The 18,033-nt window shown below is 39.2% G+C and overlaps 1 protein-coding gene across 1 annotated transcript; it reads right to left on the bottom strand.

Moving 5' to 3' along the window:
* Window positions 1–1,785: 1,785 nt before the first annotated feature.
* On the bottom strand, window positions 1,786–16,948 carry TMIGD1 (transmembrane and immunoglobulin domain containing 1). Its single transcript, XM_014789837.2, has 7 exons — window positions 16,911–16,948; window positions 16,548–16,556; window positions 15,197–15,294; window positions 13,053–13,331; window positions 8,498–8,776; window positions 3,427–3,530; window positions 1,786–1,830 (listed from the first exon to the last, which is right to left on the bottom strand). Exons 3-7 carry the CDS (start codon window positions 15,276–15,278, stop codon window positions 1,786–1,788), a joined length of 789 nt encoding a protein of 262 aa, XP_014645323.1. The 5' UTR covers window positions 15,279–15,294; window positions 16,548–16,556; window positions 16,911–16,948.
* Window positions 16,949–18,033: the final 1,085 nt, after the last annotated feature.

Genomic DNA, 18,033 nt, shown 5'->3' with positions numbered 1-18,033 from the left:
CAAGGCAGAGAAATCTGTAAACCACAGTCTTTAACGGGCTCTTTCTCTCTCTTCCCCTCCCCCTCTCCGTTCCGTGCTGAAGTTTCCAAGGAAGCAAAGAGAAGCCTAACAGAAGGATGTGTCTGTTCCTCTTAGAAACAAGACTCTTGAGATTTCATACATTCTGCTCATTTCTTCTTTTTGCTTCTATGTCAATGAAGCGCTTTTTACCACCTGTCTGACAGCAGATCTCTCTCTCGCTGTGGCACATTCAGCTACTGCAATATTAGACCAAAAAAAATTTTTATAAGATAGAGGGGGAGCACAGCAGAGACATCAAAGATGGTTCTGGCTGGGGTTGCCTCTCCCCCTAACCCACCCCAGTTGTTCAGGAAAGCAAAGCAGAGATTCTTATTGGAAAAAAAGTGAAGAAAGAATGAAAATGGGAAAAGTCAATGATATATTATAAGAGAGCTGCAATTTAAAATTGAGGTATATCAGAAGAGTACAGGCTGACTCGTAATTAGTATAGCTAGGTATATACAAATGACTATGCAAAATGAGCAAAGGATACTTGTAAACAAACATGCTAGCCAGTCCCTGTCCCCTGCTGTTCTCATCTTCATCACCACATAAAGCTCACAAAGTTTATGACTGTCAACCACGATGAGATGAGAAAAATAAGGACTTATGCTGAGTTTTTCATAATACTAAATTTATTCCATTTAAAGGGGTGTCGTATTCTGAGATTATATCCCTTTGGTTCTAAACATTTTTTTATGAAATGACAGTGAAGGTAGATGATAAGTGATATTTTTCACATGCTTCCTTGGCAACCTCAAAAATTGACCACTCCATGTTGCCCCTCCCAGTTTTGTTGTTGTTGTTGTTGTTGTTTGGTATTGCACTGATCTGTGAAATCCAAATGTCTGTTAATCTTCTACCTAGAAAAATACACACTAAATGGTACATGGCTACCAATGTTTTTTTCAGAACAAATCTCAATTAATTAACATACCCTTTAAGGAGGAGACAACAAAATCTTAACTTTTCATTCTTAACAGCATTCTCCATAAAAATGTTCCGCAAGTATATCAAATTAGTCATAACAACTACTGTTAAGTGCTTAATGAAACACTTCTTCATAACCTCTGACAATTTGACAGGAGTGAATTTAATAATAGCAATAAATACAGATGGGACTACATGAATCAAGGAAGTCTTAATCCAAAACTCTTGCTGTATTAGATGGCATCTCAGCTTTCTTATCTGAAATGATCCAAGAAATTAATTATAATGATGATCATAGCAAGAAGAAAATAAATTCAAAACAAAATTCATACTCTTGGAAAGAATGCCTTTGTCCTTCTTACCCACTGCCCACTTCACGTATGCTGGAGCCAATGGACTAAAGGAAGCTCCAAAAAGGCAGTATTTAGGATGAAGAATGCGGCTTCCGATCTTGTGGAGGAGAATGCAGCAGTGGCTTCCCCAGGGTAGGCCCTCTCAGTTATTTACATTGTATGGCAATAAAATGCAGTTGCATAAGCATTAGCCCAAAATTGTTTAAAGAGGGAGTAGGCTTAAGACCAAAGGTATTCTTAGTTCTAGGCCACCTTCTGACCTAGCCTCACTGGTCTGCCTCTAAAGTGGGGGCAGATTCTCTTCCACTCTTCGTTCTCCTCGGAAACCCTTCACCTTTCAGCACCTCCCATCTCAGGAAGAGTTTGCTCAGGATAGGCTTTATGATGCACACCACTGCTACCCATCTTCTTATAGAAAATCATGGGCCCCAGACCAAAGTACTTACAGAGCTGTTTGACTCTGAGGATCTTTATCCTTTATGCAGAGCTAAAAGCAAACACAACAAGGGCAATGAGTTTGCCTGCTTTTCTAAGGCCCATGGATAAACATTTTGAATGCATCTAGGTGGCTCAAGGGACAGGAAACCCAAATGTCTGTTAATCTACCTAGAAAAATACACACCAGTACAGAAGTGGCTGGAAATATAGCCACAGTAGTTATTTTTATATATAATTATATATATATAAAATAATATATAATAATATATAAATATTTAATATATAAAATAATATTATATATTATTATATATATAATAATATTTATATATTATTATATATATAAAATAATATTATATATTATTATATATATAAAATAATATTATATATTATTATATATATAAAATAATATTATATATTATTATATATATAAAATAATATTATATATTATTATATATATAAAATAATATTATATATTATTATATATATAAAATAATATTATATATTATTATATATATAAAATAATATTATATATTATTATATATATAAAATAATATTATATATTATTATATATAAATATATATAATAATATATAATATATAATTAATATATATTTTATATATTTGACCACAGTAGTTATTTTTATTGAAATTAGAGAAGATGTAACTCTTTTTTTTTTTTAATAATTTTTTTATTTATTTATTTTTCCCCCAAAGCCCCAGTAGATAGTTGTATGTCACAGTTGCACATCCTTCCAGCTGCTGTATGTGGGACGCGGCCTCAGCATGGCCGGAGAAGCGGTGCGCCAGTGCGCGCCCGGGATCCGAACCCAGGCCGCCAGCAGCGGAGCACGCGCACTTAACCGCTAAGCCATGGGGCCGGCCCGAAGATGTAACTCTTAAATAAAAATGCTTCCAAGATTCTTAGGTAGTTGAGTATTTCTTTTTCTGTAGGAAAAATTTGCTTTGTATTGTAACAACGAGTGGGTGAATTTCTTCTTGGGAGACATTGTTGCCCTGAATAACCCCCAGTTACCGTATGTTTCAAGGAGAATGCCTCTTACTGGATAATGAATTCAGCCTAGGCCACACTGGCCTTTCCTTAGAGGCTTTCTGCCATATTTGCCTCCCTTTGGCACTGAGTTAACTGGTGGAGTCAAATGCATGGCATTAACCTAAGCACACACATACTCTGCATCATGCTAACCAACAAGGTTAAGCATTCAACAGTTCAAACTCCAGCCCACCGAAGCGGGGCTTGTGGCTGTAAGTGGGCAGTAAGTGCCATCTTTTTCATGCAGATCTCTGAATCCAGATGTTCCTCTCTATATTTATTTATTATACCAAAGGCATCATAGCAACAATAAAGGGAAATTTGAAAGGAAGAAAAATCAGCCCCAAATCCCCTTCCCCTAACACCACAACTATTTTCATTCAGGTTTTGTCCATATGCACTTCTATTCTTTGTAAAGCTGTACTCATAATATATGTATAATTTTTATTCCCTTGAGCAACTTCCATTTTAGATTTCATGGGAGAAAGACCAGATTGTCCAAGTATGGTTCCTAATGCTATAGTCACTTATTCAGCCTGTTCTCTGCCATTATTTAGATGACTTTTTACCTAAATTGCTTAGAATACTTAGATACCTTCATTATTCTTTTTCTTCTAGCAATCAGTCCAAAGCACAATGTCAGAAAGATCACAACACAGGCAGCGATAATGGGTTCTTTTGGTACACCCACAGCTCTGTCTGTTGGAAATGCAAACACAGGGAACGAAGACTAATGTTTATGTGGTTCTGATTTATGTATTTCTAATATGTCCCAGCCATGATGCCTTGCACTTTACATATATCCTCTTAATTAAATCCCTCCAACAACCCCAAAAGGTAGGTGTTATTATCCTCATTTTACAGGCGAGGAGCCAGGGGCTTTGAGAGGTTAATTTACTTGTCCGAAGTCACAGAACTAGTAAATAGCAGAGACACATTTTGAATCCATTCGCTTGTATAAGGATAATTTATTGTAATATGAAAAACTCCCCCAAGGCAAGCAGTCAGACCATTTTGTGCTTTCTTCTTCCACAATTTTTGCCATGCAGAAAGCAGAAACAGGCTGAAGTCAATAGTTTTTCCTGCGTTTTGAAAAACCCAAATTGAGAGGTATCCCTGAGGAGAAAGAGAAGGAGGAAGGCTTTAAGAGTAAGAAAGGAAAGGTGAGGAGCCTGCTGGACCAAGGGGAGAGAGGTCTGTGGACCTCAGGAGCAGTGGGGACCTTGTAGCTATACTATGATAGTGCCCCAAGCAGGTGACAAGACATTACAGACGGTGGCTGCATGGTGCCCCTAGGGAAGTGGGGCTCTAAGCACCAGCCTTCCCAACCATGGCCAAGATTTTCATACCTCTCTACACGACATGGAAGAACAGAGAGTCTACCTCTAGCTTGGACTAGGAAGAGATCAGCAGCAACCATGACAGCCTGGAAATGAAATCCCATTCCCTTGTTTTCGGAACACCAGGTAAGCTTGCAGCAGTTTTGCTCATCGGGCACTACAGGCACAGTGTCGGTGCTTGCAAGCTTTCCAAGAGCCTATAAAAATATTTGAGACCAGAACAAAAAAAGTATTGGCTCCCAAATATGAAAATAAAGTGGCAAAATTAACCAAAATTGATAAATGTTTAAACATCTGTAAAAAAGTAAGTTTATGTCAACTATAACCCAACTGTTAAATAACAATAATGTTTAAACCTTAAGAGCCAAATTAATAACTTATTTATGATAATATTCAAAATATATGCAAGTTATAAAAATCCTTTCAAAATTTTTACAGCGAAAAAGTATATTTCATGTGCTTTGTTTTAATAAGTTTGATATGATGTGGGATGAAACTTTCAAAAGTAAGAGTGCTTAAGGTCAACAGAGGTATTTAAATGACCCCCTCGAAGCCCCTGGATTCTGATGCCATTCTAGGAGGGGAAGGGGCTCCAATAATGGCTAAGATAAAATTTTAGGAACTTATAGGAAATAAAGAGTGTGCTATTTATTGTACAATTGAGTTTGTGGATTGAGCGTAGTCAACAAATTTTTACTGAATGACCACTGTGTATTAGGTGCTGCGTTCATCCCTGCGAAAAATAGGACAGACATGGAGGCTCCTGCCTTCGTGAAGCTCATATTCTAGTGGGGGAGACAGACATTAAACAAACAAAAACTACACATTGAGATAAGTATTATAAAAGACAGAAGGGTGGTGAGATTGTATATGAGGGGCAAAAGGTGGGGAAGAGGAGAAGAGAAGTCTTTAAATAAATCAAATTTCAAAGCCCAAGCGCTATATGCCTCAAGATTATGAAATAGGCTTTATCCTTCATATGACACACTAACCACTTACCTTTTGATTGTTTTCTTCTCCATTATTTGTCCAGTTCCTGCTCAGGATAATTTTTGGAGAGTAAGTAGATTAAGCATCCTTTACTCTTGCTTTCTTTTGGCTGTTAGTAAAAATTATTCTCATGAAGGTGTGGGTTGCACCAACCCACTGGAGAAACTGCTCAGTGGGCCTTCTTGTAAGCCCTGGCTCTGTAATAAACAGCCCTAGGACATGCCAAAGGGTCTTCACCTTACTGGGGACCCCCTCTACTTGCAGTGCCAAGAAAAGATGTCAAAACGAAGGAGAAACAAAGGTGGGACAATTAGGAAAAGAAATCAGAATTCAGTCACAGAGCAGAATATTTTTTACCAAGCTGAATAAAATGAAGCCACACGTGACAGCTTTCACTCCATAAACAAGCTAAAATAAACTGCCTGACTCACTGGCTCACTTTGGATTCCAAGTTTCTATTGAAAGTGACTTTGGAAAATGTAACGGCATCACTCCCCTTATCCTGTTTTACTCTCCCAGTTGTAACCAGCCCTGCTATTTTCCCCCCATATTCATTATGGTAAAATAATCCCAACGCGTGGGCTAAAATCCTGTGCTCGAGAAAAGATCTGTGATATCCCAGAACATGCAAAACAACTTTGAAAAAGGAGAACAAAGTAGGAGAAATAATGATATCTGATGTTAAGACTTCTTATAAAGTGACGTAATTAAGACAGTGTGGTATTAATGGAAAGATAACCAAGCAGAAAATGAAAGAAAACAGCAAGTCCAGAAATAGGCTCACTTATGTACAAACAATTCATGTTTGACAAAGTGCAAAGGCAATTCAGTGGAGGAAGAATAAACACTTTAACAAACGATTTTGGAAAATTAGATATTCATACATAGAAGATGAACTTCTAGTCATGTCTCATACCATATCAAAAATTACTGAAGATAGGTCCCGAATGTAAATGTGAAACCTAAAACTGTAAAAGGAGGAGAAAACATGGGAGAAAATCTTTGTGACTTTGAATTAGGCAAAGATTTCTTAGATATGACACTAAAAGGATGACCTAAAAAGGAACAAATTGTTAAATTGGACTTCATCAAAATTACTAACTTCTGTTCTTTCAAAGACACTGTTAAGAGAATGAAAAGTTAAGCCACAGACTGGGATATACTATTTGCAAGTCATATATCTGATAAAGGACTTGTATCCAAAATAAATAAAGAACTCTCAAAACTCAATAAGAAAAAATAGCCTATTGTTATAAGAAAAAGGGGGCAAATATTTAGACAGACATTTCACCAAGAAAATAAGTGGATGGTGTGCAGAAAAGAGTTAAGATAGTGGGCCAGAGACTGCTATCCTTAAAAAGACCTACTTACAAGGTTGGCCCTTGCCTGGCATCTAGGAACTTAGCTGGTAAACAATTCTCTAAACTGATACAAACTTCTCCTGTGTGTCCCCCATGGGAAGTCTGCACATGGATTCCTCCAGATTCTGCTATGTCTTTTTCTTTCTTTCTCTTTTTTTTTTTTGTTGTGAGGAAGATCAGCCCTAAGCTAACATCCGATGCCAATCCTCCTCTTTTCCCTGAGGAAGAGTGGCCCTGGGCTAACATCCGTGCCCATCTTCCGCCACTTTATATGGGACACCGCCACAGCATGGCTTGACAAGCGGTGTGTCAGTGCGCACTCTGGATCCGAACCCTGTGCCGCTGCAGCGGAGCGTGCGCACTTAACCGCTACGCCACGGGTCGGCTCCCTCTTTTTCTTTTTCCTTTATGATCTGGCTGTATATCCTCACTACATTACTGTAATAAATATGAGCCATGAGTACAACTTAAAAAAAAAAAAAGATCCGTGATGTCATTTCCAGCTTTGCATGGCCTCATTTAGAAACTACCCCACTGAGCCGTGAAGCTGGGAGAGGCTCATGGCAAACTTGGCATTTAGCCTGAGTGCCAGCAGCAGAATGCTTATGCTGCAAAGGCAGCCAACAGCCAGGGAGGTAATAAAGCAGGAAGAAATAAGAAAAACAAGTTGGTTTGGATGAGCTCCACCCAAAACAGGATTCTGCCCACCTAAAAGCCAATTTGCCAAGCTGGCAGCCTGCTTGCCACACAAGGTGTATGTTTTTTATGTGACACAGAGCAATTATGATTCCTTCTTAACCAAGAGGGATGATACAATCCCCTAGTCTCTGCGTGTGGTCTTTACAGCCAGTTAGAATGGCATGACCTGAGGCCACACCACCCATGCTTTTGCGGTCCTGGGGAAGGTGAATAGCCACAAGCTTCCATACGGTGCCACTGATTCTATCCTGTGAGTACTTAGGTTATTTGTGGTTTTGGTTTTTTAAAGCAAGTAGCCACTGGGCATACTGGCACTGCTCTGCGGGACAAATTACTGACCACATCAGTAATCACAGGGATGGGTATTCAACCTGCAGCAGCTCCTCCTCCCCACCAGTCACTCTTTCGGTGTCCCAGACCTTCCTGAGGGGGAGAAAATAAGAAGCCCCATGGTCACATCAGTCAAACACTTCCGGCAAGGGTTCAGTTGACTTCCTGGGGATTGGTAAGAAAAGCAATGAAGGGGCACAGGGAGGCAAATGACAAAGTGAATAATGTTCTAACAAGATATAGGAGCCTCCGCTTGCTTGGCTGCTGCTAGCATACTGGCCCCAGACCAGGAAATGTGTGCGTGAGCATTTTCTGCATCTGCTACACCAGGTATCTTGCCTTTCTCTTTGTGTATGAAGGAGAAATATGAGGAGGGAAAAACACTTGGAGCTTCGTTTGTTCCCTATTATTGCAGAGGTGATAAACCTGGGTAGAAGAAGCATGAAGCCAAGAGAGAGAACTTTTTCCCCCTACTCCCTTTTGTGATTAGCCTATAGGTTACAATTTCAGAGTTAGGAGTGATTTTAGAGATCCATTTTCTTATCTAGCCAGTATCTAGTCACATTTTTTTCTCTCTGTGTTTCTGACTTCTCTTCTGTTTGTCGTTAGGCTGTGAACTCGGAAGTCCAGTTCCTACAAACCTTGTTGTCCAGGAGAGTTGATGGAAATATCCCTCCCTAAAGCCAACCAGAATTGTCTTCTACCACTTGATTCTAGAAAAGGACCTTTGCTCAAAAAGCACTGTCCTATATGGAATGGGCATAATTCCCCTAAAAGGAAGGACCAGCATTCTTAGTGGAAAACGCTTTGAATGAGGATAATTCTCCAAAGAAAATCCTAGCTTCTAATCATAATTGTCATCCTCATTTATTGTCACAAAAAGTATTTACTGCGCATCTATTCTGAATTTTGCACTGTGCTGGATATTACTAAAAAAGAGAGTTACCTGTGACAATGAGGTGGAAGTCTTTGGTCTCCGTTTTCAGAGCTGAATTTGCAATACAGTTGTAGGTTCCATTGTCAGATTTCCTGACTTTGGTAATTGACAGTTGAAGAGACTCACTTGTCTGTTGGACTTGGTGGGAGTTTTTCTCTAAACTCAGGATGCCACTGTTTTTGTACCACATCATTTGAGCCTGGGGGTTGGATTTCACATTGCAAACCAACTTCGCATTACTGCCTTCCTCGACTGTTTGGAAGTCGTCTCCACTTAGGAAAGGAGGAACTGTAAGATTCAAGCATTTAGGTTTAATCAGCAGATAAGCAGTAGTTTACTGTCAGTGTTCAAGATCTTCTTCAGTCTATCTCATGTGGTCATTCATTCATTTGACAAAAATTTATTGAGTACCTACTGTATGCCAAGCACTGGGCTAGGTAGGAACCTGGGATACAATGGTAAATAACATACATCCAGTTCCAAACCTCATAGAACTTTTAATGTGGTGGAGAAGACAAAACTATGAAACAAATATATGTAATAATGAATCTGTACCAAGTAGACAATTTGTAACACTACCCAAGAGTATAAGCTTTGAGTCTATGCTCTCTGAGAGTTAATATAATAAACCAATCTGTGCGAGTGTTGAATAAAATAGTATAATGTTAAGAAAGCAGTCATTGAGGTTAGCCCTGATTCTACCTACACCACTTATGTACTGTGACCTTGAGAAAGTTACTTAACTGCTAAGTAACTACTCAGTTTCCTCATCTAAAACGTAGGATTATGGGGCCGGCCCGGTGGCGTAGCTGTTAAGTTCCAGTGCTACGCTTCAGCAGCTGGGGGTTTGCAGGTTTGGATCCCCACGCGGACCGACTCACTGCTTATCAAGCCGTGCTGTGGCGGCATCTCATATAAAGTAGAGGGAGATAGGCATGGATGTTAGCCCAGTGCCAATATTCCTCAGCAAAAAAGAGGAGGATTGGCAACAGATGTTAGCTGAGGGCTAATCTTCCTCACCAAAAAAAAAAAAAAAAGAAAGAAAAAGTAGGATTATACCTACCTTGTGAGTTGGCTGTGAAGATTAAATGACATAATGCCTGTAAAGAATTTACCACATTGCTAGCTACTATTATTATTGTGGTGGTGGTAGTAGTTTTGAAGGCTTCTCACACCCTCTATTTTTGCATTTTACCTAACCACATTTCCTCTGGCCACATGTATACCAATGCATATCTGCATTTCCTCAATGATCCTCTAGAAATAATGTCCTCCTCCCAGAAGGCGTTCCAATCACGGCAACTCTGGCATCTATGGAAGGTGAGTGTGACCTGAGTCCCTCTCATCCCTCTGTGTGAGCAGCTCCTTACTCCCTCCATGATAAGGGCAGCTATAGACCCATAAGATAGTTGAACACATTTATCTTCACCAAATAATTCCAACCTTCACCCTGACCAGGGCTTTCCAACATCTAGGGAGAGAATGTCTGAGTTGGTTCTCCTCTCTTCTCCATGCCCCTTGCATTTTCTGGCCAGCGTGCAGAAGGGTAATAAAATACTTGAAAAGTGGGCCGTAGGAAAGAGGTAAAGGCAGAGAAGGAGGAAAAAAGGAGCTTGTGTAATCTGCACACTGAATAATTAGACCCTCAGTAGGCTGTGCTATTAATAACTCTCTCAGAAGAATGACATTTTGTTGCTCTTTGGAATGAGCTTGAATTCTGTATCCATATCCATCAAAGATGTTATATGATATTCAGATATGGAAGAAGCTGCTAAAAGAGAGAACATAATTGCCAAATATACCAGTTTCGCTTGTGGACAGGTCTTACTAGTTGTTTCTTTTAATTTAATTACTTAAAATTAATTTTTAAGCACATCAGCCATACATGAGTATTCCCTATTTAAAAAATTAGTACATTTCAGATAAAGTTAAGGTCCTCCTTGACTTCACCCTGGTCACTTCTTGACTCACCAGAGATACCCACTGCTATGAGTCTGTTGTAAATCCTTGCAGATCTTTTTTTAAAAAATAGTTTTCTATACATTTAACGTTCCATAGGAAATATGTTGTTTTGTTTTAGGAGGCTGAGAAGGGTTTACATAAAAGACTTCATTCTCTCAGTAACTTGCATGTTTCTGAGATATATCCGGATTGAACCACAGAGATCTAGCTCATTGCCTTTATTTTTTATTATTATTATTTTTTGGGGGTGGGGAAGATTGAGCTAACGCCTGTTGCCAATCTTCCTCTTTTTGCTTGGGGAAGAGTGGCCCTGAGCTAACATCTGTGCCCATCTTCCTCTATTTTGTGTGTGGGATACCACCACAGCATGGCTTGATGAGTGGTGCATGTCCCAGCCCAGGATCCGAACCTGCGAACCCCAGGCGGCTAAAGTGGAGTGTGCGAACTTAACCACTGCACCATCAGGCCAGCCCCTAGCTCATTGCTTTTAGAGTGCTACAGTATAATATATGACTCTTTAATCATTTTATTTTGATGGGCATTAGGTTACTTTCATTTTTAAAATGTTAAACAATGCCACAATAAACATCCCTGTATATGTCTCTTGTTTCACTTCTAGAAGTAGAAATGCTGAGTCCTAGGGTAGCACACTTTAAATTTTGATAGATGTCGCAAAAGAAGTGGTCTCAATTTATACTTTAAGCAACAATGTATGAGAGAACCTGTTTCTGCACACCCTCCCCCAAATAGTGTATTAGCAAGCTTCCATCTAGTTCTTGATCTGCTATTTATAACAATAATATTTCCTTAGGATTGTATATGATATTCTTGTCACTTTTTATGAGCTCATTTTGACTTATCGGTTGATAAGTTTGTCAGTTTATTGTCGCTTTGAATCACTGACCAGTTGGTTTTTTTATATATGTGCTTAGCAACAACAATATTTAGGAGATTGTTATAAAGATGATTCTAAAAGTGAATTCAGGTTGGAAAACTGAAAATCATTTCTTTAAGCCACCAAATCATATTGTCTCATTTCTGCCATGTCTCCCTTAGGAAGGTACAATGGGAAGAAAGAGCACTAGATTAGGAGTCTGGGAATTTGTGTTCTGTTCTCAGCTCCAGCTGTGATAATTTCGGCCCTCAGTCTGGGCCTCAGTTTCCTCACCTGTCATTTTATAAGGATGACAAGGCCTCCAAGGTCCCCAATAGTCTTGGATTCTATTAAAGTAGCCAAGAGGTAGCTTGCTAAAAATCACATTTTATCAATTCATAGAAAATAAAAAACAAAGCTCCTTTGCCTAGGAAGATGCAAATGATTCATTCCGGAAACTCAAGCTGCAGGACGCCAGTATTTTTCAGAGCGGGATTTCTCAGCATTATCTACTGTTATGTCAGGAACAGTGGCATCACTTTTTCACAGAAAAGTTTGCTGAGCTCACTGGGGTCAAATGGCTTTGACTTTTTACTACTAGGTTCCCAGTCCAGACCTCTTTCTACCAAATCATACCCCATCATCACCGTATCCCATATCACCCCTCACCACACCATCCATACCTTCCTTGTGTAGAACTAGCTTTCCACTCAAACCACCTACACGATCACCTACATAGAATCACTTGAAGGCCCCCTACCTCCATGTAGTTCCACCAGTGGGTTACCAATACCTGGAACCTAACTATCGAAGAGCTTCACCTTTTTGGGTTTTAAGGTGATGTTAAAAGATTCCCAATGAGGGTCGGCCCCGTGGCTTAGTGGTTAAGTGCGCATGCTCCGCTGCTGGCGGCCTGGGTTTGGATCCCGGGCGTGCACCAACGCACGGCTTCTCCGGCCATGCTGAGGCCGCGTCCCACATACAGCAACTAGAAGGATGTGCAACTATGACATACAACTATCTACTGGGGTTTTGGGGAAGAAAAAAAAGAGGAGGATTGGCAATAGATGTTAGCTCAGAGCCAGTCTTCCTCAGCAAAAAGAGGAGGATTAGCACGGAGCTTAGCTCAGGGCTGATCTTCCTCACACAAAAAAAAAAGATTCCCAAGGAATGTCTAAGTAGAACACAAAAGCTGGAAACTACAAAAGAAAAGATTGATAATTTTAAATACATAAATGTATTAAACATGTTATTAAAATATAGCCAAAAACTATAAAAAATGTCAAAAACAAATAGAATAAATACTTAAATCCAAAATGACAAGATGCTAGTTTCCTTAATGTACAAAGCCCTTATACAAATCAATAAGAAGAAGGAATCCAACCTGATGGAAATATGAGTAAAGGACGTGAGCAGGCATTTCACAGACAAGAAACATGAAGAGCCAATACATTTATGAAAAGGTGAACACCCTCATTCTTAATTTAGAAAATGAAAATAAAATTTCAAATCAGGCTGACAAACTCTTAGAATCTGAGGATACTCAGTGCTCATGAGAGTGTTGGGAAATAGGCACCCTCGTGCATTGTTGTGGGAGCATAAAGAGGGCAACTTGGCAATATCAAGCGAATGTTAAAATGCACGTACTCTTTAGACCCAGATTTCAACTACCACTTAATGTAGTGCAGACAACAGAGACTGAGTAGTAGTTTCTTTTCCCTCACTCACAAATGACATTCAGCACCACGGAGATGGACACCGACTGATTCCTCCGCAGCTTGCAGGTAAAGGTGACGCCGTTGTCATTTTCACTGATGGAAGAGACACAGATAGAGCTGGAGTTGATTTTGTTTCCAGATTTCAAATCCACTGTCTCCTCTTCTCGGTACCAGAGAAGTTCTTCCTCATTGGTGTGGTTTTGAACAACACATTTCAGAGATTCTTGGAAGCCAAGCTGAGTGTCCAGAACATAGTTCTCAGTTTTACCATTCACCGTTAAAATAGAACCTGGGAGGGCGGGAAGAAACTGTTAAGGTAGAGTGAACAGTCTAAATGGCCATCAGCAGGGGATAGGTAAAATAAATTATGTTACATCAATGCAGTGAAATACTCTGAAACAATTAAAAATAGTCATATTGATCTGTATGATTTTACAAGGAAAAAGATCCATAATGTATTATTAACTAAAAAGAGGAAAAGGTTAAAATGATGGTTACCAAATGTTGCTGCACATTGTAATCACCTGGGGATCTTTAAAAATGTGCTGATGCCTGGCTCCCACCCCCAGACAATCTGATTAATTGACATGAGTGCAACCTGGGTGTTTGGTTTTTAAAAAGCTCCCCAGGTAATTCTAACGTGCAGTGAAGTTTGAGAACCACTGAGTTAGAAACCAGTATGTACAAAATTACCCCATTTATATGTATACACATACACACGTATAATTATGAGAAAAAGTCTTGGTAAAAATCCTATCCCTGGGCCGGCTCCGTGGCTTAGCGGTTAAGTGCGCGCGCTCTGATGCTGGCGGCCTGGGTTCGGATCCCGGGCGCGCCCCAAGGCACCACTTCTCCGTCCAGCGCGAGGCCGAGTCCCACGTACAGCAACTAGAAGGATGTGAACCTATGACATACAACTATCTGCTGGGGCTTTGGGGGGAAAAAAAATGAATAAATAAAATCTTAAAAAAAAAAAAAAAAAAAAAAATCCTATCCCTATATATTGAATAGGATTGATAAAAATAGAAACAAAAGTGGAGCAATACTTAGCAGACAGCTTGTTTACTTCAAGGGGTTGGAAGTAGCAAAGCAAGGGGGTGGGAGTGGGGAAACACAAAGGAAAAAGGACTATAGCATAATGGAAAAATATTTATGACGTAACATTAGGTGAATAGGCAGAATGTAAATTACAACTCTAATAATTAATATGACTATATCAAAGTTGAATATGCATATGGATAAAAGCTGATTTGAAAGCATTTCTGATTAGATGATAGGATTATGGACAAATTTGGTCTTGTATTTCTGATGTTTTAATATTGTTTTGTCAGTGTAGTAAAATAAACAGATGTTTAAACAGCTGTGGTTTGTGGGGTAGACAAGTTGCTGTGGGGTGGATGATCAGGATATATAGCAGTATATTTTCATCTCAGATTTTTAGAAATCTGTTCATTGTGTAGTAACATACCTGAATTTCAGTTTTTACTTTCCTGGGTTCAGAAGCAAGCAACAAAAGCCAAAAAATGACTGTAGCTGCCACAAACTTACCCCTTACATAACATTTGTAAGTACATCCTGAAAACACATTAACTTTTCCTTTGAAAAGCATAAACTACTGGTGAAAATAATGAGATTGCTGCCTAGTATTTTTTTTAAAAATCTGGAGGAATATTCACCAACATGTTGAGCTGTTATCTTTAGATGATGGGATTTGGAGGGATTTTTACTTTTATGTATTTCCTAATTTATTTTACAATGACTATGTATTACTTTTTAAATCAAGGGGGGAAAAAGCTACTTCCAGGTTGGAGTGGGGAGCAAAGGCAGGAAAGATTTTCATGTAAGTAGTGTGTTCACATAAATAGCAGAAGATTATTTGGGATGTGGTTAGGAATGATATGCGTTAAAATGTAGGAAAATTCTGGCTGTGGCTCCGGAGAGAATAGAATACTTCACCCTGTCTTATATTATCAGAACCATAAAAATATTTTTCCATTTAATGTTTTATTATGTCATCTGACTCCTGTACTCTGAGCCATACCAACTGTGTAGTCATTCCAATTTGGATTTTGGATTTTCCCAGTGCCCACTCATCATTTTTTAATCTGAAATTTTTCAATGTTTAAAAAGAGGTCAAAAAGAATATTAACTTACTTGTCGTCTCACATGGCAGAAATAAAATCAGTAACAGAAGAAAGCTGCACGTTTGCATTAGGCCACTGTTCTTCCAGGCCATCTTAATGAATTTAAACCTGATCTGTCAGCAGAAAAAGAGTATTGTTGGTTCTGTACTTTGGTCTACACTGAGTTTATGAACCTTCCTCTTGTCTATTACACACTTGAAATCAAGTCCCAGATGAGTCATCCAGCTGTGTCATCTCAGCTGTGACAGTACTATTTCTAGTTTTTGATTAAATAATCGTGTCTGACTAGTAAGTTCAAAGTACTTTTAGCATTAAGGAATTTTCTTTAAGACAGCAAAAATAAAACCTAAGTATAAGATATAGGGCAGATAGGGCAGCCCTGGGGAAGTCTTCCCTAGAGAAATTGATAGAATGTCGTTTGAACAGAAAGAGAAATGAAACTTGCTTCCTTCTCAGACAGTCCCTACTGAACAAAGTCGTTCTTGTTTTGAAAGCCTCTCTTGGGTCATTTTTGTAAGGTTGCTGTCTGCTAATGGAAAGTTTTTGAGAGTGTTCCAAATCCCATAGAGTTGGTTTGTACCTTAGAAAAGACTCAATTGAAATATGGCCTCTGGTCTTAAACCGTGTTAATCTCTGCTTTCTCCATCCCTCCACTACTCTCTGCCTCGTAATACTCCTTCCCCTTGCCTTGTATGGACTAAAAATATTAGAAACACATATGGAATGCTTTCTGTGCAACAGACACTGTGCTAAACACTTCACATACATTGTGTCCATCTCAGTTAAGCCCCTAACAACCCTCTTGAACTTGTTTCTAAACTTTTGGGGGGATTATGTGTATTTGCCCAAGATCCCAAAGACAGTACACATCAGGGCCAGGATTCGAACCTAGGACTCTCAAGGCCAGGCTCTTAACCACCCTACTGCCTAGATTAATATTCTCTTCCTTTAAGAAGCTGCTGTTAATTCCTTCTGGTCCCTGGCCACTCCACAGACCTTATCAACTTGGAATTTTGTCCCCTTAATTTGAATATTAACATTTATTTATTTGTTTTTTTGTTTATTTTTGTGAGGAAGATTGGCCCCGAGCTAACATCTGTGCCCATCTTCCTCTATTTTGTATGTGGTACACCACCATAGCATGGCTTGATGAGCAGTGCATAGGTCCGTGCCTGGGATTCGAACCTGCGAAGCCCAGGCCATTGAAGCAGAGCACGTGAACTTAACTACTACGCCACCGGGCTGGCCCAATATTAACCTTTAAGAGCTGGAACATACCTATGACTCCTTTGGGTCAACTCCGCTCCTCCCCATCCCAGGCCTGTCCCAACAGGAACAAGTTTTATTCCTGTCAGGCTCACTCTTTCTGGCTGGCAAGCCCATATCATTCTTTCAATAAGATGCAATTAGTACCAAAACTTGTTCTTTTGTAATTTTAAAATTTTGCAAAAAAGTTTTCTATCAAGCATTGTAACAGTGATGATTTCAGAATTTGGTCATTGATACAGTTTTCTTAAACGCTGTCCACTGTAGGTACTCCATTAAAACTGAAAGTGTGGGCTTCTTGGCAGACCTCATGCTACCCTATTAAGGAGGAGGATTGATGTCTCCCCTTCCCTTCCACCCCACCAAGAAAGCAACTTTTCAAAATGAATTTCCCTCACTTGACTTGTTTTTAATTTCCACGACTATCTTTTTATACAAGACAAAACCTTACCACTTACCTGCTGAGCTCTGAAAAGCTGACTTCCTTGGCCAATTGTTCCTCTGTCTGGGAACCCTGAATCCTTTCCCTGTTACCATGTTTATAATACGTGAACTTGAACACTTTATGACAGTAGGGTCAAGTAAATAAGATAAATTGGGTTCAAAGTCTGTTTCTCTTTACGGATCCTTAGAGAAGACAGTAATTGGGAAAGACATCTTCTTAAGATCTAAGTTTTTATGTGTACCTAAATGTGTACCAGGTGGGGCCAGATGTTACCAATAGGGATGTAATTGTTCCAAGAAAGCCTGACCTTTGCAAAAATTTATAACATGTCTCACTGAACACTATATGGTCAAATCACATAATTGTGCTTTGATGATCTGACAGCCCACGAATTGTGATGGGGCAAGTCTGAGGAGAGGTTTGATTTTCATAGCAGCCAAAACCTTGGAAGATTCCACACAACTTAAATAATGCTGGAAAAGTATTACTTACTACTGGTAACCCAAGCCCAGTGTGTAAACTGTACCAAGCCAGGCATGGCAGAGGAAAGTTTTATCCCTTTGAGGCTTTCACCAGATTAAGGAATCCTTGCATTCAAGAATTAGCAATTGAGGATAACATTTTTTTTACTGATTAAAAAATACAGGGGCCAGCTGGAGGCATCACAATCCCTGACTTCAAAATATACTATAAAGCTATAATAATCAAAACAGCATGGTACTGGTACAAAAACAAACACACAGATCAATGGAACAGAATCAAAAAGCCAGAAATAAAACCACACAAATACAGAGAGCTAATCTTCGACAAAGGAGCTAAGAACATACAATGGAGAAAGGAAAGTCTCCTCAATAAATGGTGCTGGGAAAACCGGACAGCCACATGCAAAAGAATGAAAGTAGGCCATTATCTTTCACTACACACAAAAATTAACTCAAAATGGATCAAAGACTTGAAGGTAAGACCTGAAACTATAAAACTCCTGGAAGAAAATATAGGCAGTACACTCTTTAACATTGGTCTTAGAGGGATCTTTTTGAATTCCATGTCTACTTGGACAAGGGAAACAAAAGAAAAAATAAACAAGTGGGACTTCATCAGACTAAAGAGCTTCTGCAAGGCAAGGGAAACCAGGA

The sequence above is a fragment of the Ceratotherium simum genome, chromosome 16 (genome assembly GCF_057802395.1).
Source record: "Ceratotherium simum simum isolate JZ-2026a chromosome 16, ASM5780239v1, whole genome shotgun sequence".
Taxonomy (NCBI): domain Eukaryota; kingdom Metazoa; phylum Chordata; class Mammalia; order Perissodactyla; family Rhinocerotidae; genus Ceratotherium; species Ceratotherium simum.
The sequence above is the reverse complement of the archived record's forward strand: the minus strand, read 5'-3'. Positions and strand labels throughout refer to the sequence as shown.